The 23,363-nt window shown below is 40.1% G+C and overlaps 1 protein-coding gene across 11 annotated transcripts in view; it reads left to right on the top strand.

The window, feature by feature from the left end:
• Positions 1 to 23,363, top strand: part of Tfpi (tissue factor pathway inhibitor) — a 43,921-nt gene that overhangs the window by 5,259 nt on the left and 15,299 nt on the right. For all 11 annotated transcript variants that reach the window (XM_030249392.1, XM_006499146.3, XM_006499145.2 and 8 more), the window contains 3 exons: positions 13,384 to 13,494; positions 17,520 to 17,717; positions 18,922 to 18,960. In XM_030249392.1, coding sequence (XP_030105252.1) covers positions 13,386 to 13,494; positions 17,520 to 17,717; positions 18,922 to 18,960 — 346 coding nt within the window. In that variant the 5' untranslated portion in view covers positions 13,384 to 13,385. The remainder of the gene's footprint in view (positions 1 to 13,383; positions 13,495 to 17,519; positions 17,718 to 18,921; positions 18,961 to 23,363) is intronic.

The raw sequence follows: 23,363 nt of genomic DNA, 5'->3' as shown, positions 1-23,363 counted from the left end.
TCCCCCTAGACCGGTGCTTCTCAAACTGTGGGTCGTGACCTTGGGGCCGCATATTACATATTTACATTATGATTTGTAACATTAGCAAAATTAGTTATGAAGTAGCAATGAAATATCTTCCGGCTAGAGACCATGAGGATCTGTATTAATGAGTCGCAGCATGACGAAGGTTGAGAACCACTTCCCTAGGCACAGATGATCATATCCTGACATCTAAGTCAATCACCATCAATCACTTATCACCATGATGAGTGCAGATTAAAGCTTTGTTCTTGGGACAGGCATAGGCTAGCCTGTGTCACCACGCCCGGCTTGTATCTTCTCTTGTCAAACCGTTTTGTATTTTCTCTTGTCAAACCACGTATCTCTCCTCGAACACCATTCCCTTCCTCTCCACCAGTAATCTTCAAATACACTTTTTGTTGTGAATGTGACGAGCTTTTAAAATGAATATTGTTTTGTTTATTTCCTGCATAATCACCTACTTGTCATTACCAAGCAGTTTCAAGCTCGAATATATACACTGCTTAGTTATATAATATTATTTTCTTTGGCTAAAATAAACATGAAGGTATATCTGGTCATCTTTGTAATATTTAGTTCATAAATATAATTTTGGTTTTTTAAAAAAAGAATTATAGGTATTTCTGAACAGTGAACATTCACATGTAGGACAATGCATGACTTAGTGATTATGTTGCAAACCAAAGTCATGCCTATTTTGTATATAATAACCACTATCTGGTTAATAAAATCCGGCTGTGAGGCTAAATCAAGTGTCTAATGGGAATGATTGCTGACATAAAGGCAAACATTACCAGGAATTGATTGGCTGAGCTCACAACAGCCCAGGAATCATTTAGTGAGGGATTGGCAATACTTTGTATTATGAAGAAGAAAGTGTTAAACGTTCACTACTGCTTATCATTTTGAAAAACTCTCTCCTCCCCCTCCCTCCCCTACCTTTCTCTCCCTCTCTCCTCTTTTTTGTCTAGAGACAAAGTGGTAACATAATTTTTTGACAGTTTCATACACGTATACAATGTATTTTATCAAATCCATTTTCCACTCCCTCTCCTGTAACCTTTCCATAAATTGCTGAGTCTAATTAGGGCTGTCAGGATGCACATGGATGTAGGTCCTATCCAAACTCCAACTAGAGGTTCTGGGGTTGTTCAGAGATTCACCAGTCTGACTCATATTTTGATTTTAGTTAATTAGACTTATTATTATTATTATAAAAAGAGACTGGCCAGGACCCAATCAGAGAAAATTTTCTAGACTAGGCCCTAGCTATTGTTAGCCCTCGGAGGATAAAGGCAAGAACCATGAAGTAAAAATTTTGGGGAGCCAAATTAACTCACTCTGTTTGAGTGCTGGCAAGGCTTGATTTCGTAACAAACGTCCAGCAGGTGGCTCATCCATCCATCCATCCATCCATCCATCCATCCATCCATCCATCCATCCAAGCAAGCAGGCGAGGAAGCAAGCAAGCAAGCAAGCAAGCAAGCAAGCAAGCAAGCAAGCAAGCAAGCAAGCAAGCAGGCAAGCAGGCAAGCAGGCAAGCAAGCAAGCAAGCAAGCAGGCAAGCAGGCAAGCAGACAAGCAGGCAGGCAGGCAGGCAGGCAGGCAGGCAGGCAGGCAGGCAGGCAAGCAAGCAAGCAAGCAAGCAAGCAAGCAAGCAAGCAAGCAAGCAAGCAGGCAAGCAGGCAAGCAGACAAGCAGGCAAGCAGGCAGGCAGGCAGGCAAGCAGGCAAGCAGGCAAGCAAGCAAGCAAGCCTTTCATTAAAAAGCAAAGCTTAGCAGTTAGCCTGTATAGTCTTGTGACTTATTACCTTGTAGGAATAGCTGAGGCAATGAAATATTTTGCAACTATCAAAATTTTTTAAAAAATAGTCCAACTGTGCCAGGAAGTGCTCCATCTTGGGCCAGCTGATAAGGTACATTCAAGGTAGGAGCAACTTCCTTGTAGCTTATACAAGCTAAAAACACTTTTTTTTTTTTTTTTTTTTACAAGCCCAGCACAGTTAAATTTATCCGGTAAACAGCGTTCACCATCACACTATCATTAGCCAAACCCATGAAAAGAGCTCTCCAGCCACCATCACTAACAATACCTCAGCCACCATCACTAACAATGCCTCAGCCACCATCACTAACAATGCCTTTCAGGCTGAGGTGGGGCGTCGTGAGTTCTTTCCTTAACTATGCTAGGCTGGCTTGATCTTGTACAGGTCTTATGCAGGCAACTACAGTTACTCTGAGATTTTTGAGTATAAAAACCTTGTCAAATCCAGAAGACTATTTCTCAGCAGTCTTCCCTGAGCTCTGGCTCTTATGATCTGCCTCCCCCAGCCCCCATCTAGTTTGGCCCAAACATGGGAGCATGTTGTAATGTAGATGTCTCATCTAAAGATGAGTACTCCGCCATCAATTACTTTCTGTACTCTACCAGCTGTGACTCTTTCTAATAACAGAAGAGAGAATCTGCTCTGGTCGAGGGTGAAAGCTTCACTAATCTATGTTTGTAAGTATAAGTAGTTAGAAGGTAATTTGATATTTAGCAGAATAATAGTAGTGAGTTCTCCACAGAGCCTACGCCGATCTCAGCCTCATGCTCTGGCAAAGATTTACAGTACTGGGCATGAAGTTCTTCCTGTGGAGTGAGCCTGAAAATTCCAATTAGAAAGCTATTGGTTACCCCCATACCATTCATGACCATATTGCGCAAATAGGCATCTCTTGCCAGACTAATCATTATGGTGTCTCATAAAGCATCTAGGTAAGACTGTTGGTGACTTTTCTCCCACAACAGCAAGCAAAACCAAACCAAACCAACAAAAAAGCACAACAGCAACAACAAACTGAAAAGCTAGTTCAGCAGGTAAAACTTTTGTAAGCAAGAAGAAGTTTGAATCTCCCATATCCATATAAACACTGGGTGGTCGTGGAGGTCTGTCTGCAATCCTGTCCTGTGGGAAGCAGATCAGGGAATCAGCAAGTTGGTTAGACTAGCTAAACAGTGAGCTCTGGATTCAGTGAGAGACCCTTCCTGAACCCTGAAGGTGGAGAGAGATTGAGGAAACACCCAACATTAACTTCATGCTTCTATACACATACACTTGTAATTCCTCCCCCCAACACTCACATACATATGCACGTGCATACATGCATGAAGACGACATAGATATACATATCTATGGAACTATTTGTCTTCTGTGTTCAAACTACTTCCACAAGACAACATTTGAAGAGAAATTTGACTAGGAAGCAGTGTTTTCCCCGTGTTCAAAAGATTAAGTCAGGACTAGATTCCAGGAGGCAATGAGACCTCGGCAAGGGAATTGGTCAACAGTTTCTCTTTATTTATTTGAAACATCTCTTTAGGAAATATATATGTATACACCAAGAAGAAATAGAAAAGGCTGGGGTGAGGTGGGGAATGAAGATAATATGGGCAAACTAGAAAGTGTTTATACTCCGTATACCCATGTCTTCTACATCCTACTAGGGATATGATAAACTCTGGTCAGCCATGCCCCGAGTTTCATAATGCAGGAGCAAACAGAACTTGGAAATCTGTAGCTATGGAAAAAGCATTGGTTTGAGAAAATCGACTGTGGGGTTGCTGTTGTATTGCTGTCTCCAGGCAACTGATATATATTAGTGCCTCTCGCGTCTGACACAAATTCCTACTATAGTCTGACGATAGTTCTCCTCAGAGTTGTGTGTTGAAGCCCTGCCTCATGTGTGACAATATTTGAGGATACATGTTTTAAGAGTTAATTAAACTGAAATAGAAGTAAGGTGGTGTTTCTCATCCCGTGGGGTTGTTTTCTCTGTGCACACGTAAAGATGCCAAATGAGGCCTTGGGAAGAGGAAGTGGATATTTGCAAGCCAGAGAGCACCCTCTCCAGGAACCAAAGTGACCAGTATTAATACAGGAAACAGCAGCCTACACTGCCACACTTCCCCGCTGTTTGAGCTGTTCACTGTGTGGTGTTTGGTTATGGCAGCCCTAGATCAGCTTCTGTGGCTTTAGACATACAATCTCTTTGCCTTTACCTATGAAGATGAATTTTAAGCTACGCTACCTGGTTTAGAATGATATCAAAGGAAAGCTGTCCCAGACTGGCCTGATTCCCACTTGCCACAGACTAAATCATCACAGTTGTCTATCTTAAGTACTGAAGGTGCTATGCTATGTTGTACTTTACATCCATCAACGTAAATTTTATCCATTATAAAAAAGTCCTGTAACTTGGTTTGGAATACAATTCCATTGGAAGATTATGACTGCCCTTTTCAGATCTTTTCTCCTCTTTCTAGACTTTGAAAAAAAGAATTATTTATTTTATGTATATGAGTACACTGTAGCTATCTTCAGACATACCAGTAAAGGGCATCAGATCTCATTACAGATGGTTGTGAGCCACCATGTGGTTGCTGGGAGTTGATCTCAGGACCTCTGGAAGAGCAGTCAGTGCTTTTAACCACTGAGCCATCTCTCTAGCACCCTCTTTTCTTTCTTTCTTTCTTTCTTTCTTTCTTTCTTTCTTTCTTTCTTTCTTTCTTTCTTTCTTTTTCTTCCTTTCTTCCTTCCTTCCTTCCTTTCTTTTTTTTTTTTTTTTTTTTTTTTTTTTTTTTTTTTTTTGGTTTTTTGAGACAGGGTTTCTCTGTATAGCCCTGGCTGTCCTGGAACTCTCTCTGTAGACCAGGCTGGCCTCGAACTCAGAAATCCACCTGCCTCTGCCTCCTGAGTGCTGGGCTTAAAGGTGTGCACCATCACACCCAGCTTAGCACCCTCTTTCTAGATTTTTATTTTGTCACTTTCACTAAAACAAATCCATTAAGTTGCAAACATACTTATAAGAGTATTTAAAAATCTCACCAGTGGTGTATTTTTGACTATCCGATTGTAAAATAAAAAGTGAAAGACCTATACTAGTTGAAGAGAAGTATTTTACTGTATAGAGAACTGATTTTAGATAATTCTACACTGTTATAGTTAGCGAACTTTTTTTTTCTTTTTGACAATTCATTTCATCATTTTGAACCAATATATTTGTTTCCTGTATAAAACAGTGATAAGATGATCCCCCCCACCCCAACACACGTGCAAGATACAAAGGAGAAAACCAAAGTGATGCTAAAGGCTCAGTAATGGAACCTCTCATTTGTGTCACCTCCGTTTTAATTGACAAGCTGTGGTTTTAGCACGATTAAGAAGTGCACCCCCAGGAGGCCATCGAAACTGGCTCAACAAGCTTTACATACAACACAAGGTTAAAGCCGGACAAGGCAAACCTGGATAGTAGGCAGGTGCTTGAAAGAGACTCAAGCCCAATAGGATCCGCTCTGTCCAGCTCTTCTCTTCAGCTGACTCCTTGATGAGTACACTTATGGTTCTTCTTCCCCCCAAAGTTTAGAGAAAAAAGAAATTATGATACATGGCACATTTCTAGTCTCTTGACAACTTTTTTGGGGGGGAGGTCAGGCTTAGCTTTGTCTGTTTATTCAGGTTTATCACTGGGCAAACTTCTGCCCCATTTCCATGGAAGTAGGTGAGGAATTCTTAGATTTTCTTTGAATTGGGCTGAAACTTGATTTTCTGTATTTATTCGTATAGATTGGTGGGAAATATTTTTCACTAGTAAATGTAATTGCTAATAAAGCATAGAGTTTAAATTAGAAGAATAAAACATTTTCTCAGTTTTAAAAATTATAATAATAATCACTGTGTAATTTATATTACCTAATACATTCTACTTACAGCATTAGCACATCAGAGAAACCAGATTTTATCCTGTTGTAACAGATACTGCCTAGGTTTCTTTTGCAACAGGCAGTTTAAGATAGTATTTCAAGGGAAATAAACAGAGACAGAAATAATACATTTGTTAGTTTTATATTTTCCTGTGTTAAAATTTGGTACCTGTTCCATACATCTTAGTTCTTTTAAGAGTGCCGCAGACAAATGTCTTTCGGGATCCCTTCTGCTTCTTCCTCGCCATCTAGGCTTTTGATATTGGAATGTACATAACGTACAGCAAGCATCAGCTCAGCATGCCTGCCTGGTTAGTTACACAGCATTAATATCAAGATACAGCAGCTTATCAGGCAGGAAATCCCTCTGAAGACATCACTAAAAAAAGGTACAATGTTATATAGGAAATGTTTTTTGTGCTTCTAGTATCATTTTTTAAAGTTAACATTTATCTATATCTTATAGCAAGAGCTCCATTTAGCTCAATTTAAATTCTATGTCATCAAGGAGCCTGATGCTCGCATCTTGCTTTAAGCGATGACCATGTGCACTAGGAATGTGGCTCCCAGGGAAGTTACAAGGAGATAAATGAGGCCCCGTGTGGACTCACTGCTCTGTGGTATGTGGCAAACGTGCAGCCTCTCAGTCATGCTCTTCCCTGGAGGATTACCCAAACGTTTGCATTCCCACAATGTATTTTTTCAGAAAATACTCTTTTCCTGAGACTACAGCCCTGCTTCACAGACCTCTTCCTGAGGCAAGCCATTCCTACACTAGGGAATGCGGCTTGACGACCTCAGGGGGGAAAATATTGCTAACAATTCATTTACCGCACTTAGTTATTATAAATGTTCTGGAATTTTCAGATGAGAATACTGCTTAACTTCAGATAACTTCAGAACATAGAAAAGATTTGTCAAGGCAGCCTCTCTCTGCAGCTGCAGCAGTAGCAGCAACAACAGCAGCAGCAGCAACAACAAAAACCGAACATAGAGGAAAAAACCCGAGACAATTATGAGAATAGCTATATAACCCGTCTCCCTTCAAACACCTTAGTTTTGTACTGATTGCTTTCCTTCATTGTCCTTGGCATCAGTGTGCTGCTAACTCACCAAAATTGAGAAGCAGCAAACAAAAAGGCACATAGTTTAAGAAAGCAGACTCCTGTGGTTTAGTGGGTATGACCCCCCCCCCACCCCCAACCAGGCTCAGCCAAATTGTGTGAATAGAGTAATAAACACACAGAGAAAACAGCATTAGCCACTGCTGCTGAGAAAATCGTGTGAACCCAGAAGATGTTTCTCCAAAATGTTTCCCCTTTTCTAGTAGTCAGGTTTGTCTCTTATGCCTTTCATCCATAGACCATGTGTGAAGAATTAGCCAAAGTAAAATCTCTCTTCTTCTAGATATAGGAAAGTACTCACTAACATATATTCATCATGAAACTTTCTTTCTTTGTTTTTGAGATAGGGTCTCACTATTCAACTCTGGCTGTCCTGGAAATCACTATGTAGAGCAGGCTGGCCATAGAGATCTGCCTGCCTCTGTGGATGGGATTAAAGGCGTTTTTCCACCATGTCTGTCCAGCCTATAAAAGTTTTTTTAAAAGATCAACAATATGTGTGAAGTGATACACCAGGAAGCTCAGATTTAATTAGTAGCAAGCTTGTACTGTCCCCATGCCTATCCCCAAGGCAGGGTTTTTCTGTGTAGTATTGATTGTCCTGGAACTCGTTTTTTGTAAACTTGACTGGCCTTGAACTCACAGAGATCTGCCTGCTTCTGTCTTCTGAGTGCTGTGATTAAATACATGCATCAACACAGCGGCTCATGTGTAAGATTAATATATGAATTTCCTAGATAATTTACAGATGACAATGTATACACTGCTTCACTGCAGGGATGCTGGACCAGACCCGAGAGTGTCTAGTTGTATCATGTCCATTCATGAGTAATCCTTTTCACGAGGAATGTATTAGAAAGCTATTCCTCAAATCCCACCCCCCCCACTTCCATGAGGATCCCGTAGTCTTGGGAGGGCCTTGCTATAGATATCTCATTTAGAGCTGAGCACCTCATCTTTAGCTGAAAAGATAAACATTTCCCTACTGAGTGGTCTTGAAATATTTGACACTGTCAGTTGTTTGTAGACAAAGATCTGCTTAATGACTCTCTCAGTTCTCCATGAATCCATACAGCTGCCAAATACATTGATTACTGTAGCTTTGAGTTGTCTTCACCTTTTGCATATGATTAGCACATTGAATATGCCAACGAGTGGAATTTTCTTTGTCAATTTCATGTATACATATGTCAACACTTATCCAGATCCACCCGCCATGCAACTTCCTGTCCACTCCTTACTCAGCCCCCCTCCCCTTGTTTGTTAATCCTGCTCTTAGGCTGCCCTTGCTGTTTTCTATGCATTTGCTTGGCTTCGTCTACTTAACACGATGGTTTTCATGGGTATCCGTTTTCTTGGGACTGACTTGATTTCACTCTTTGTGGATGAATAAGAACTCCATTATACATATGTGGCCTATTTTCTTCTTTATTTTCTCTCTCTCTCTCTCTCTCTCTCTCTCTCTCTTTTTAAATTTTATATGCCTTGGTGTTTTGCTTGCTAATACCGTCTTAGCACACAGATGTATGTCAGTGTCAGATCCCCTGTAACTGGAGTTACAGACAGTTATGTGTTGCCATGGGGGTGCTGGGAATCAACCCTGGGTCCTCTAGAAGAGCACCCAGTGTTCTTAACCATTGAGCCATCTTTCCAGCCTCGTGACATATTTTCTTTATCTGTTCATGTGACAAAGACACCCACATAGATCAAAAAGTATGAGTCTTTCAACCTTGCTTTTCTATAGGATTGCTTAAGCTGTGGTAAATAGCTAGAATCTCTACATGAATTTTAAGATTTCCTTATCAATGTTGACAAAAAAAATTTACCTGGGATTTGTATAGAGGTTACATGAAATATGTAGACTACACTGAGGAATATTGTCATCTTAATAGTAAAGTTTTTGTTCTGGGGACAGATGGGTATATTTTTAACCAGTTTGGGTCTTGAATCCGTCTCTATTTTTACTAGGTTAAATATACATCCCTGAATAATAGCTCAGACACTGGCAGGCCTCCCATCCTCTCACTCTGCTGTCTGCTAAAATGGATGTAGATGGGAGGAAGTGGATAAAACAGAGGAATATGAATCAAAAGAACGTCAGTCCCCCTATATTCTTGGCATGCCTTATTACGTGTGACAGTCAGGGATGTTGGTTTTGTGAGGATTTTTGAGTATTTATCATTTAATATTCCAAGAGAAAGCTTCCTCAATGAAACCGCACATTTAAAAAATCTATACACAATACATATGCTTCCTATTTACATATGCAGAATATTACAGTATATACATGTGTAACAGCATCCGCAAGTTGTAGATGGAAACACACTGATTTGTTCCATTGGTGAGCTATTTCTGGAGAGGGAAGATCATGGGGTGAAGAAGGAAGAGGCTAGGGCTCTGTGTGCATTTTTTTCTATAACAGTGTTTTCAGGTATTTCTGTCATAACTTTAGATTTGAGGTATTTTTTGTCAACATCTGTCATAATAAGACTAAATCACATACTGAATTTGAGATCCAGGGTGATGTTGAAAGCTGGGTGAAGTTGGGATCACAGGAGTGGAGTGGGTATATTTAATGCTCTTTCAACTGTGGCCATGTCTTCAGCAGCTTGTAAAGGTCTGCTTCCATGAGGCCTTGTATTCTACGTATATAGGGGTCTTGTTGTCTGATGGCTGACACTCAGACAGTGTCACTGATTCCAGTAACAGTCTCACGACTGAAGCACAGGAAGATGTTGATCTCTGAGTCCTCTGGCCATCAGTGTGGTCACAAACATATTCATCTGGGTGATAGATATTCAAACTGCTACCACAGTCTTTTCTGAGAGTCTAGTAACAAGTTAGTTGTATTGTTCTGGGAAAAGCAGCACACCCTGGGGGTTTAATGGGGGACAAAACCATTCAGTTCACCTCAAGCAAGAAACCAAGGACATATTGGTAAACTATGTATCTGATAATGCATCGATTTACATAAGAATCCCATTCTTTTAAGGACTATCTATTTATCCTCTATGCCAACACACACATACTTTTATTTTAAGCCTGGCCATGTTTGTTTGGGGCCGCAGAGATGACTAGGCTGTTAAGAGCCATTGATGCTTTCTCAGAGGATCAGAGTTTGCCTTCCAGCATCCATATCAGGCTGCGTACAAGCCCCTGTAACTCCAGCTTCATGACCTCCCCCACCCTCTTCTGCCACTCTCACCCCACCCTGCTACTACAGACACAGATACATACGTTCTCATAAAAAAAGGATCAGTCATGGTTTGGATATTGCCTTTGCTTATGCCAGATCCCTTGTAGCTTTAGCATCATTTGAGTCAGGTTTGCAGTTCATGAAATCCATGCAGGTCCCCACTGTGTCCCATTTTAAAGGAACTCCAGTGAGAGGTTCCAGTGTTTACAAATTGAAATTGCCAGCGCTATTTACTGGCTGTTTGGACCTGGTGTATTAAGAAAGTAGCCGAACTCTTTCAATGGCTCAGAATCCAGGAATGGTGAGGCTCATATTCTATGCTGTGTGGAGGGGAAAAAAGGAAGAGGCTGTCCTGAGACAGAGAATAAAGCGATTAGAGATCCCTGATGGTGCTCAGTCACTTGGTTCTAGCTGTTTCTGAGATTAATACAAATCAGTCCTTCTAGGCCCAGGTAGCTCCACATTGTCTGGAACGTGGTTAGTGACATTTTGACCGAATTCATCTAAGCTGGTTTTGACTACGTTGGAACCAAGCACAGACTAGATGACTAAATAAGTGATTTTTTTAAGCTGCAGCCTTTAAATAGGATTAACTTGGTAGACGTAGAGTCTCTATTCTTGAGTTTTTAGCAGGCATTCTACCTAAGCCGGCATTCTGAACCAGGCAGACAAAAACCTTACCTCCCAGTACATTCAAAACACAGCTGCAACGGACTTCCCGTGGAACCAAATGGAATCAAAGCGTCTCCGAAAGTATTTGAAAAAAATCAAATTAAAACCTAGATGTTTAGTAGAAATACTCTTTATAATCACATGTGTGGATCAGACTCTCATAATGGCATGAGGTATGTTGTATGAATTATAAATTTGTAACATTTTCAATGGGCACACATTACTTCACTATTCATGTATTTCAGTCCACCCATGCCTTTTTTATTTCTTTTTCTTTTTCTTTTCTTTCTTTCTTTCTTTCTTTTTTTTTTTTTTTTTTTTGAGATAGGGTTTCTCTGTGTAGCCCTAGCTGTCCTGGAACTCACTCTGTAGACCAGGCTGGCATGGAACTCAGAATATTTATGTATTTTCTATTTGTCAGTATTCTGATTTGGCAGTTTCTGGAATCAAGAATTATGACAGAAATTTCTATAACTTAAAAATTATGCAGTCTTAGTTATTCTGTTATAGAAGTAAAAATTGAGACAATAACGTATATGATACAAAGACAGGCATTTGAAGGGGTAGCTGTAGATCACGCATTTGCGCTGACTCTGAAGCCTCAACATCCCGTTTCCCGGTCCTTTCCCGGTCCGGCATCGTTTCCTTTCCCCTTTGAGTGCAAAGAGGAAGTCTTTGTGTGTGTGTGTGTGTGTGTGTGTGTGTGTGTGTGTGTGTGTGTGTGTGTGTATTTTGTTTTTTAAAGCTACATGTTTTTCAACTTCTTTTCCTTTTAAGATCCAGATCTTTAAATCTTTCTGAAACAGGAAATGTCCCACTTCCTACGGGAATCCATTTCCCTCGGGCTGCAAAAGGGCTGGCTCATCACTTGCCTGTCTTAAAGGCGGACAACTCCTTAAACCAGGGAAAGGTGACTTGATGAGCTGCAGGGAGGGAGTGGCTGGGGTCCATTGTGTTCAGCTACTCAGTGCTTATCTCGCAGAAAACCTGGTTAGGAAACGGGAGTTCTCAAACAAATACCACAAGAGACAAGGAGGGGATTTGTGACAATGCTTCCTTCTGAAGGAGGGACCAAAGCAAGAGGAAAGAGAGACAAAGTTGAGAGCTGCCTTCAGAATGTTGACGTCAAGAACAACAAAATAATTGGAAAATAAGAGTTCTGACTAAGAAAGCAAAGTTGCTGAGTGGCATGGAAAGTGCAACCTGTTTATACCCAAACCAGTTTTTAAAAACATACTAATATAACAAGTATAATAAGCAGGTATTTTATTATTTTAGTATATATATTATATATACATATATGTGTGTAATATATTATATATAATTATATATATAATATTTTGTGTACATATACAAAATCATATAAAATATTATATATAATCTTTAATGATTTTTTTACTATTTACATTTTTCACACTTTTTCTAATTAGATATTTTCTTCATTTACATTTCAAATGCTATCCCAAAAGTCCCCTATACCCTCCCTCCTGCCCTGCTCCCCAACCCACCCATTCCCGCTTCCTGGCCCTGGCATTTTCCTGTACCGGGGCATATGATCTTCTCAAGACCAAGGGCCTCTCCTCCCATTGATGGCCTACTAGGCCATCCTCTGCTACATATGCAACTAGAGACACAGCTCTGGAGGGTACTAGTTAGTTCATATCGTTGTTCCTCCTATAGAGTTGCAGACCCCTTCAGTTCCTTGGGTACTTTCTCTAGCTCCTTCATTAGGGGCCCTGTGTTCCATCCAATAAATGGCTGTGAGCATCCACTTCTGTATTTGCCAGGCGGTGGCATAGCCTCACAGGAGACAGCTATATCAGGGTCCTGTCAACAAAATCCTGCTGGCATATGTAATGGTGTCTGGGTTTGGTGGCTGATTATGGGATGGATCCCCGGGTGGGGCAGTCTCTGGATGGTCCTTCCTTCCTTCTCAGCTCTGAACTTTGTCTCTGTAACTCCTTCCATGGGTCTTTAATGATTTTTTACAGTCCAGTTGTTACCCCATTCTGGTCTGCCTCTGACAGTTCCTCATCCCATTCCTTCCTCTTTCCCGAAGTCCCCTCTCAAAGAGGATCCCCCCACCCCCACTTCTCCACTCCCTGGGACCTCTAGTCCCTCAAGGGTTATGTGTGGCATCTCTGACTGAAGCCAGACCTGGCAGTCCTCTGCTGTATATACATGTCAGGGGCCTCAGTCCAGCTAGTATGTGCTGCCTGCCGAACCAGTTTTTTTATTCATTCATTTTAGGTTGCATTTACAGCATCAAGCCATCATTCTGACCTTCCCTCCCCACCAGTACTTCTATTTATTTCCACATACGAGAGATAGTACCAACTCATATCAACCTGCATTTACCCATCTCTCAAACATTTTCCGTTTACCTTGTGTTTTCAAGGCTACAAGATGGCCTCCTGCTGAATGCTATTACATGTTCAGATGTGTTTGTAACCCTAGATGCTTCACGTTCATGTCTTAAAGGTGACCTTTAGAACTGTCAGCAGCTTGGGAGATGCATTACATGTGACGTAGTAAATTCACCCGGAAGCTTTTGAGAACCCTGCTAGCCTACAGATGCAGCCACACTGATTGCTTATTAAGCATGTTTGTGTTCTGTATTTCAGAAATGACTTACAAAATGAAGAAAGAATATGCCTTTTGGGCCACTGTGTGTCTGTTGCTTAGCCTTGTTCCCGAGTTTCTTAATGCTCTGTCTGAGGAAGCTGATGACACAGGTAAAATATTGCAAAGGTTGATTTTAGTTTTTACCTTGTCAAAGTTCTCAACTTAGTATGAAATTCACTAAGCTAGAATTTATACTTTTAACTTTTGTTTTATTATTATATGTGTATGTGTGTTTTGCCTGCATCTACGACTGTGCGCCATGCGTGTGCAGTGTCCCCAGAAGACAGAAGAGAGCATTGAGTCTCTTGAAACTGGTGTTTTAGCCTGTTACAACCCAGCTTGATAGATAAAGAACACAGTTTTAATATTCAAAATTAAAGTTTTGGGTGCTGGGAGTCAAACCCAGGTCCTCTGTTAGCTGTTGAGCCATCTCTCTAGCCCCCTTAGGCTTTTTTTTTTTTTAAAAACAAAAAAACCAAAGTGATAATTTTCTTAAGACAATTTTTGTATTGTGTGTGTTAGTTTTTAGACTACCCGAAATCAAGTCATTTCAGCAAGAGAGGCGTCTTAGGTAAGCAGTAAAGCTCCGAACTAGCTCTGAAATACTGCAAGAACTGTCTGAAGGAGATTCTTGCTAACACGGTTTTATCTTTGAGCTCGGAGAAGCCAGAGAAGGGAAGAACTATAAACCTGAGCGCCAGCCACCCTCTCCTTCTTACCAGTGTGTTCAAGATAACAGTGTCTGAGATGAGAATAGACAGACATCAAAGGGATTGGTGTGGACTGGAGTTCCAATTTCATGAGGTGTGAGATAAGAATATTAATAATGAAAAAAATGTGAGTGGTTATATCATTGTAGATTTATATATTTCCCCCACAGTAACACTTTGCACAAAACTATTGATAGAACTCAAGTTATTGATAATGGGAAATATTCACAATTTGACAGATTATAGTGTAGTTCTAACATATATTAGAGTCTCATGTATGCATTCTCATCTCTAGTGAGTTTGTCCAGTGTATTCCCCAGGAACAAGGTTGGGTAAACCCAACTCCTGAGCCTGATGCCTTAGTTGATGGGAGGGAGGGAATGATGGCAGCCGAGAGGAGAGTCTTAAATCCCCACAGTGTCATGGAGGGTTCCCAACTATACGGTGCAGCTTGACCTTCCTTGCACTTATGAGCTTTTGCTTCAGTCTCAGAGGGCTAGGATTAGAGGGCGGAGTCCTGCAGCTAGCTACAGCTTGATTTAACATTGTAGACTTGACACTCTTTTGATCAACTAGTTGCACAGTCTTATCTAGGTTTGTTTTATTTCTGTTTAATTTTTAATTAGTTTTACAATACCAAGAGGCACGCAGCATGGGACCCTTAGTAAGCTACCTGTTGGCCCTCGATCCACAAACACTCTCCAGGGGAGGGACACGCTATCACCCAGGCATCCCGTGACCCTTGAGCATTCTGTATTTCACTGAGCTTTTTATTTGACATCCCAAGACACAGGGAAGAAAACCAGATTGTTACCCTTATGCTAGGAGATACAAAATATAAACACTCAATCACAAATATTCAAATGTAAATTATAATTCTATTTTTTGGCTACCTCGGATCAGATTCTTGTTATAATATTCGGCAAATGTTCTAGTTTCATGGGTACAGAAGGATAGTCCTTATTTTTAAAAACATTATTCTCAACTCTTCCAAGTGTAAGAAAAATTATCCTTACTCCTTCCCTGAGGTAGTCTGCTGTTCGCTCTTTAGTAAGCTCTTCAATAAATTACTATTGTAATTATTGTAAATTAGTGATTGCAAGCGTCATTAAAAGGGCCTGCTGCCCGATATATTGTTGTATCTGCAATAACAACCCAGTTCTTGATAGATACGTATTCAGGGCACAATTTTAATACTCAAAAAGGTTATCCCCATAAATGAAAACCAAGACAGGCATACACCTTCCCAAGAGTGGATGGCTGTGGATGTCCGAGATTAACCCGAGGTCTTCCTGTTGTCTGGGACATCCTGCTTAGGTGTGAACAGCAACAAGATCAATGCATAGAATATACTGATATAAAATTATGGTAACTTCATTAATATGGGAATTCTAAAGAAATAAGGTAATAACGAAATAAAAAGTTGATAGTGTTTTTGTCTTTACGTGGTTGCTATGAATTTAGCACCAGATTTTCATCAAAAATGAGTTCCAGCTTTATAAAGCAATTTTTAGAGTGCTATTGAGCAGACATTACTTTATTAAATTGAATTGTTTAGTCCAAGTATTTGGGTGAAATCTCAGCCTTTCAGGTCTGTGATAATCTTACTCTTATTATTGTGAATTATACCTGGTATAATAGCATATGAGAGTCAGTTCTCTCATCTGCACGTATAAGTCTAAGCAACTTGATAAAACCTGCATCACAAAGAACATCTACAAAAGTAGATCTGCTTTTTGTTTTTGTTTTTGTTTTTGAGATAGGGTTTCTCTGTGTAGCCCTGGCTGTCCTGGAATTAACTCTGTAGACCAGGCTGGTCTCCAACTCAGAAATCTGCCTGCCTCTGCCTCCCAAGTGCTGGGATTAAAGGTGTCTGGCATCACTGCTGGGAGATCATTAGATGATTTTATAACGAAGTTCCATGAGATTGTAATTACTCAGAGGAAAGTTTGCCGGTAATTACTGTAACTACATCAACAGCACTGAAGAAACAACTCTTTTGTGGTACACTGTCTCCCTCTTGTGGCCAACTTATTAAATAGCAGGCTGAACTTGGGCTCTGTGTCTTCCTGAACACATACCGACAGAAACGCTCTCTCTCTCTCTCCCTCTCTCCCTCTCTCTCTCTCTCTCTCTCTCTCTCTCTCTCTCTCTCTCACACTCACTCACACTCACACACACACACACACACACACACACACACACACACACACACACACACACACACACACACACACACGATTTCAGTAAGCAAGAGCTGATATAAGTCAGCCAGAGAGAAGCACGACAAAATCTGTGCTTAGCTCTCCTTCCGGTAACACTGTCTAGTTCTCAGCCCAGAGCGTGGGAGTCAAAGAATCAATCAGTGCTTCCCCGCCATACCCCAGGCCTGCTCAGTAGCCATCTCTCAGATAACTCTTGATTCAGTCAACTTGACGTTTGACACCACAGATATCTGATTTTACCAGTACTATAGGTGATTGGGGCTGAGGAGACAGGAATGAGCTTGACTTGTAAGACCAGGAACTGAGTTTTATTCCAGAATGAATGTAAAAATAAGCTGGACTTTGGCGGTGCATGTCTGTAAGTCCTGTAGTGGGAAGCCAGAGAAAGGCAGATTCCTGAGGCCCGGTGTCCCCAGAGCCAGCCAGCCAGCCTAGCGTGCCTTTTGAGTTCTAGGGTAGTGAGAGATTGCAATTGAAGAGAGACAGTCAGGGAGTATGTGCACCCCTCCACTTATGCATACCTGCAAGCATGTTCGCAAACAAGTAAATAAGTAAAAAAGGAAGAAATAAGTGGGAACATTCCAATGTCTTTGTTAGAATCATAACTTTATTAAAATATGGCCAGAATATATTAATTAATATTTAACTATAGTAATGAATTGCAAATGGAAGAAGATAGTTGAAAGTAGCCTAGATCAAATGTATGTAAAATATTTTCCAAAAATTCACATTTTAAAATTGTAGGGAATTAAAAAAATGGATTTATTACTAGATTATCATCTATGTACAATTTACACTTTGTTTTAAAATAATTTTTAGGTGAGAACTTTGACGTGATGTCCATTCATGTTTTAGTATTTAAAATAATGGTGAATGAAGAGAATGTTTTACAGTAGTGCTCATAGATTGTCTCTTAACAGAGCACTGCTGCCCTCTAAAGGACAAATTGGTTTATGCCATTTAAAGCCTCAAGTGCCTTCCTTATAGATCATATATAAATTATCAAACACGTGGAACATATAGGCTCGCTCACTCAGGTCGTTACTTGCATGGAACCCATAATAACCTGAATTTTCAGTTTTAATTTTCTCATTTAAAAATTGACGGTGGAAATTGTATATTTGGCAAAACAACAGCAAGGATGTTATCATAGTGTTGGGAGAGAGCTACACACGTGATGTTTTAAAATTTACCTTGTAGATTCTGAGCTGGGGTCAATGAAACCGCTACATACATTTTGTGCAATGAAGGCAGATGATGGTCCATGCAAAGCAATGATAAGGAGTTATTTTTTCAATATGTATACTCATCAATGTGAAGAATTTATATACGGGGGATGTGAAGGGAACGAGAACCGATTTGATACCCTGGAAGAGTGTAAGAAAACATGCATACCAGGTAGGTTTCCGGGAAGCCTGTGGCACAAGAGTTGGTGTGGTTGAGGTCTCAGTGCAGATTCAATAATTTTAGAAGAACAATGTGATTTCCCAGGAAAGCCTGCTGTTTACATTTCTAGGTTTCTGGCCCACTGTTGTTTCTTGATTTCATCCTACCAGTTATCATAAAATTATGAAGCTTCATTTATTATCTATACTGCAAAGGGAAGAAACCCATAGTCCATGGAAGACTTTCATAGGTACAATGACATTAATGCAGCGAGCGTACCTACCTGGGAGCTGGGCAGTCAGGAAACAGTTGTTTTTCCTATAGACTTGGCTGCACCTTTATAAGCAGCATGCTCCTCCAACGCTTTTCTCTGAAGATAGTGAGTCAGAGAACTGACCCTTAGGCTCTAAGGATAAATGTATTATCACATATAAACTTCTATTATTTGAGTAAGCTTAGAGTTTCTAAAACTGACCTAGAAATGAGTCATTTATATGAAAAATTTGTAATACTACAAAAAAACATCAAAATTGTATCCCTCCCATGTAAACTTTACCTGGTCTAGCTTTGGCATTGAATATATGGCTGAAAGACTATAAAGCATATAATGTGTGATTAAACTTCATTGGCATTCTTACTCTCAGTCACATCATAATTTTATAACGTTTTGATAATGATTGCCAATCTTACCATTTGTAATCCCACCTGGTGTTAATGCATAGTAGGGGAGCGACATGCAATGCAATATTATGCATCCCAAAGCTGCATGGAAAAGTTTTAAAAAGTTTCAACAAAAAAATCTGATATATATTTGAGGGGGTAGATGTATCTCGCCTCACTTAAACATCACTTAGTATACAGTGAATTGAAATATGACATAACACCCCATTGCTATGTATAATTCTACATTTCTATCTATCAGTTAAAACAAGTTTAGAAAACGGCAGTGGGATCTGGGGATTCAGTTCAGTGGTAGACTTTTTTGGCATAGCATTTATAAGACCTTGCATTTGATATGCACTAACATAATAGGTAAAAACAATAATAAAACAAGGAAACAAAAATGACTGGCTAAAATAACCTCTCTCTATAAAACTTGGTTCATTAGGGCATGTATGAGAATGCTAATTGGATTATGTAACTGTCCTAGTTGAAGATCAAGTCATAATAGTACATTGTCGATGACGGCCACTGATTCACATCCTTCCTTTGGCAGGTTATGAGAAGACAGCTGTGAAGGCAGCATCTGGAGCAGGTAAATGCTCACTTACGTGTCAATCAGTAGCAGTGATCTAAGATAGTTCTTATACACCCCTGGTGGGGTTCTCTTTACATCCACATGACGTCAGAGATAATGTTTTCTTAACTGAAAACTTAGACACTACAGACACTGTTCATTGGGAAGGCTCCATGGGCCATGAGCTTTGCATCTAGAGCAAAGCATCTAGGGCTCTCAGTCCGTGGGTCGTGACCCCTTCAGAGGGGTCAAATGACCCTTTCACAAGAGCTGCATATCAGATATCATTCATACCAGATACTTATATTACAATTCATAACAGTAGCAAAGCTACAGTTATGAAGTAGCAGTGAAATAATTTTATGGTATGGGAACTGTATTAAAGGGTCAGAGCTTTAGGAAGATGAAGACCACTGCCCAAGAGCCACAAGGCTTTTTTTTTTTCACAAGGCTTTTTAAATACCATGCAGATAATGGTTAAACCCTTGATTGTCTCATTCTTCAGTTACTAAGCCATTGTTAATCTCAGCACTGTGTGACTTTAGTAGATGTCATTGAAAAGATGTATGCTCTTGAGCTGTTATCAGCTCTGTATGCTGAAGTGAGCATGGATAAGTTAACAATAATTGCCGCCATCATTATTTACTGTGCACATACTCTTTTGAATGAAGATTTTTTTTTACTAGATCTAACTCTTTCAAAAGATTTATTATAATAATAGTATGATTGTGTTAAGAAAACCAAGCTCCGTTTTTTTTTTTTTCTGTCTGTTTTCAGTTTTGTGTTTATAATAGAGTCTTGCACTATTGGCTTCTTTGGCATAGTCCAGGGATATGCCAATCACCAAGTTCAACTTACTTTGATAGAGGCCTAGAAATAGATTTAATCCAGTTACCGTTTATTATATTTGAACTGAATAGAAAAATATCCAAAGACCAAGCTGTTTAATTCAAAATCCTGGAAATCCTGAAAAGATTAAGTTATGTAAAGGAAGCGAAGATGAAGAATCTAGGGTACACTTACATTGTTCACGTTTTAACCCATCCCTTTGGAATCAGTTGAATATATCCTTCACTAATTGGAAATCTTCAGACCTAACTTAGTAGAATTCAACTTAAAAATGCATAAAATATCCAGGTGGTGGTGGTGGTGGCATACACCTTTAATCCCAGCACTCGGGAGACAGAGGTGGATCTCTGAGTTCGAGGCCAGTCTGTTTTTTTTTTTTTTTTAAACAAAATCTCAATCGATTTTTACCAATGAAGGATTGGGAGCCAGATGCTGGTGTGAGAGCCTGCTAGCTCAGAGAGGTAGAGAAAGCACCCAGCTGAGCTTCCTCCTCAGCCGATGTTCCAGAACGAATGTTCTTTTCTCACATGGAAAAAAAAAATCCCCCACAAACTAAATGTCCTTTCTCCATTCTATCTACTTCCAGTGCGACTCTCTATCCATCCTCCCGACTTCCATTTACTCTCTATGGTTTTTCTTAATTATCCTGTCTTCACTTCCTGTCAGCTGGTTGCTTGCTCTGCCTCTAAATGCATGGCTGACTTTCTTTAGTTCTGTTTACAATATTCAACCATGGCGGCGGAAAGAAGGGAGTGCGCACCCAGGCTGTCCCCACTCCTGGTCCTGGCTGCTCCAGCAAGATGGTGGCATGGGTGCCTGCACTGGTTCAGGGCTCCTAACGGGGATTTCAGGCTGGTCGGATAGAAGTGGGCCAAACCACTTGGCCAATGTACTCTTTTTCTTGGGACCTTTTCTGTTGATGATCTCGTTTGTTTCCTCAGACATTTCTCTTGTCTAGTGGTCTCCAGCTTCCTTAGTTGGATGCTTTTATTCTCCTGGAAAGATAAAATCAAAACCCTACCCAATCCTAACTCTGGGGATTTCTTTTTTTGGTCAGTTATATCCTTCCCAGGGCAAAGTGTTTTTGGCAACAGAAAAAGTATTATCTTTCAATTGAAGTTAAAAAAAAAAAAACAACATTCTTTTGAAACTTTGAAACTAAATGTATCATAGTATATGTGGAGAAATATAGCTATATTCCCCCTTTGCTTTATATATAAATTCAAGCTTTAAGTAAATTTATTTTTATACCACAAAGGACATTCACTTTAAACCTCAGCCTGCCTTTGGAAAGCAGCTTTTAGATTTAAATCACTGTAATTCTTATGTGCCTGCCTTTGCCTCTCAAGTTTGGGGATTAAAGGTGTGTGCCTCCCAAACTCTGGGATTAAAGTGGTGAACCACCACCGGGCTATGGGCTACGGATCCCTTGTGATAGGGACTCTCATAGGGTTGTTGTGGTTTAATTGGTTCTCCAGTTCCCCTTTGTTTTTAGTGTTAGAGGTAAACTTTCAAGTTTCTCAGATATATAATCTACCATTCTTGCTGACTGAGTTTGAATTTGTTCCCTGGCAAAATTTTAATATTCTAGTTTTAATTAAACACGAAGACAATGCGTCCACTGTTTCATTATTTTCAGATGTTTTATCTGTCTTGCTTGTATGGGCTGCATAAAGTTTAATGTCTTTGCTAAGTTTTGCTAGGTTTTGCCATTTCCATTTCCATTCATGCCTCCCAGGACCCGATATCTTTGTCGTTTATCTGCCAGTTAGTGGTTTTCCATTTTGATGACCATATAGCTGTACCATTGCACACACCACGAATTGGAGAAGATAGAAATTTCCCTTTTGCTTTCCTAGTTGTTTGTCTCAGCCAATGGTACTACACTGACTGTGCGTTCCATTCCCCAGTCTATAGGCTGCCACTTTCCATTAGCTTTGGGCCCATCAGTGTTTGATGTACCATCAGTAAACTGTGTGTTAGTCAAATGTTGTGACCATTCTGTCAGTACCCACAGTTCAGTAGGTGCCTCTTTGGGGGAGGGGTGAGCCATGTAGACAACTGAGCTATTTCCTCAGTGTGGGAAGGCCCAGACCCCTTTGCTACCATATCCTGGTCATGAAGGAATTCATATACCAGTCCCAGTATAAGACCTTTCCTTCCATGGCCAAGCCTGTGAAGGACTCTGCCTTTGAACAGATCCAATCTACAGGCCGTCCAATCATTGTAAGGGGTTCCCTTATGACCATAGGGTTGTTGGGAATGACTGAGTATAACGTTCTCCATGCCTCACAAAATGTCCAGATTTGTTCTCAATGAGAGGATATTTATCCTCTGTATATGGACAGTATTCACATTATAAGTCACCAGGCAAATGTTGGTGGAGAGTCATGAAGAGGCTCCAGTTGCCAATTCAGCCAGAAGTATGATATCCATGATTAGGGTATCCTCTGGTGCAGTTTTTGTCCGGGTTGCATGCATGGAGATGAGCTGACTGGCAGCCACAAAAGTTGCTCTTTGTTCCTGTCCCCATGGGAAAGTGGATGCCTTTCTAGTAATCCTGTAGAGGGTTTTTATAATAATCTATAAATATGATTTCTTTAGTGTGCAAACATACTAATTAGGAGCTGCATCTGAGTTCCCCTTGGGTGATGGGATTAAAGGCTTGTGCCACCACCACCACCTCGTTCACTGTAACTCCATAGTTTAGGAAACAACTAATTTATAGAGATCCACTAGGAAAATACATTTTATCTTAGCTCCAAATCACTCCAACCCTTCCTTAGAGATTCAGAAAAGAAGTTGGAACAGTAGTAACACTTTGAATTTACTTCAAACATTTTAAATCTCTTAACTGTGTTTTATTAAAAGCACAAACAGCAAAAATATCCTTTTTATTTAAGAAGAAAACTCAAAAGCTAAAACGTCCAAGATGGCGTGGGCCATGTGGAAATCTACAGTCTAACAGTCCAGCATGAAATTAAGACACATGGTTTAAGAAAACCCATTTTTCACTTTTCTGCCAGTAAGGCAATGTGCCTTTGGTAAATTATTATTTTCTGATGTCACAGGCTATTGTTCCATCCACACAGGTTTGTCAGTTAACTATTTTAAAGGTAAAGCACTTGGTATCGTCGAGAGACCAACAGCTGGTGGGTCCTGCTTATGTATAGCCTGAAGAGTCTGCAACTGTTCTTGATAGTAATTTTTAATATTTTTCTCAGAAGCACTCTTTATTTTATGGCTTGTTTCTGAGATTGGAGGAGTGTTAATCTGTGTTTTCCATTGTTGGAACAGATTACATCCCCATAAATTTATGCCTGTATTAGCCACATATGGCTTTAATTTTCCTTCTGGCCCTATATACTGGGCCGAGATAAATGTTCAATCCCTATAAGCTGAATATTTACCTCCTGAAGAGGCCGATCTGGATGGCAAGATTTTGGTGAAATTATTGTTACATCTGCTTCCATGTCTACTAAATCTTCATTACCAATGCCATTCATAGCTTTGGTTTCTCATCATTTATAGCAGTTTGCAGGAATACTTGTTTACTGATCTCTCGAATTTTT

This window comes from Mus musculus, chromosome 2, assembly GCF_000001635.26.
Source record: "Mus musculus strain C57BL/6J chromosome 2, GRCm38.p6 C57BL/6J".
In the NCBI taxonomy this organism is placed as follows: Eukaryota; Metazoa; Chordata; class Mammalia; order Rodentia; family Muridae; genus Mus; species Mus musculus.
This window is presented reverse-complemented; position numbering and strand designations above follow the sequence as displayed.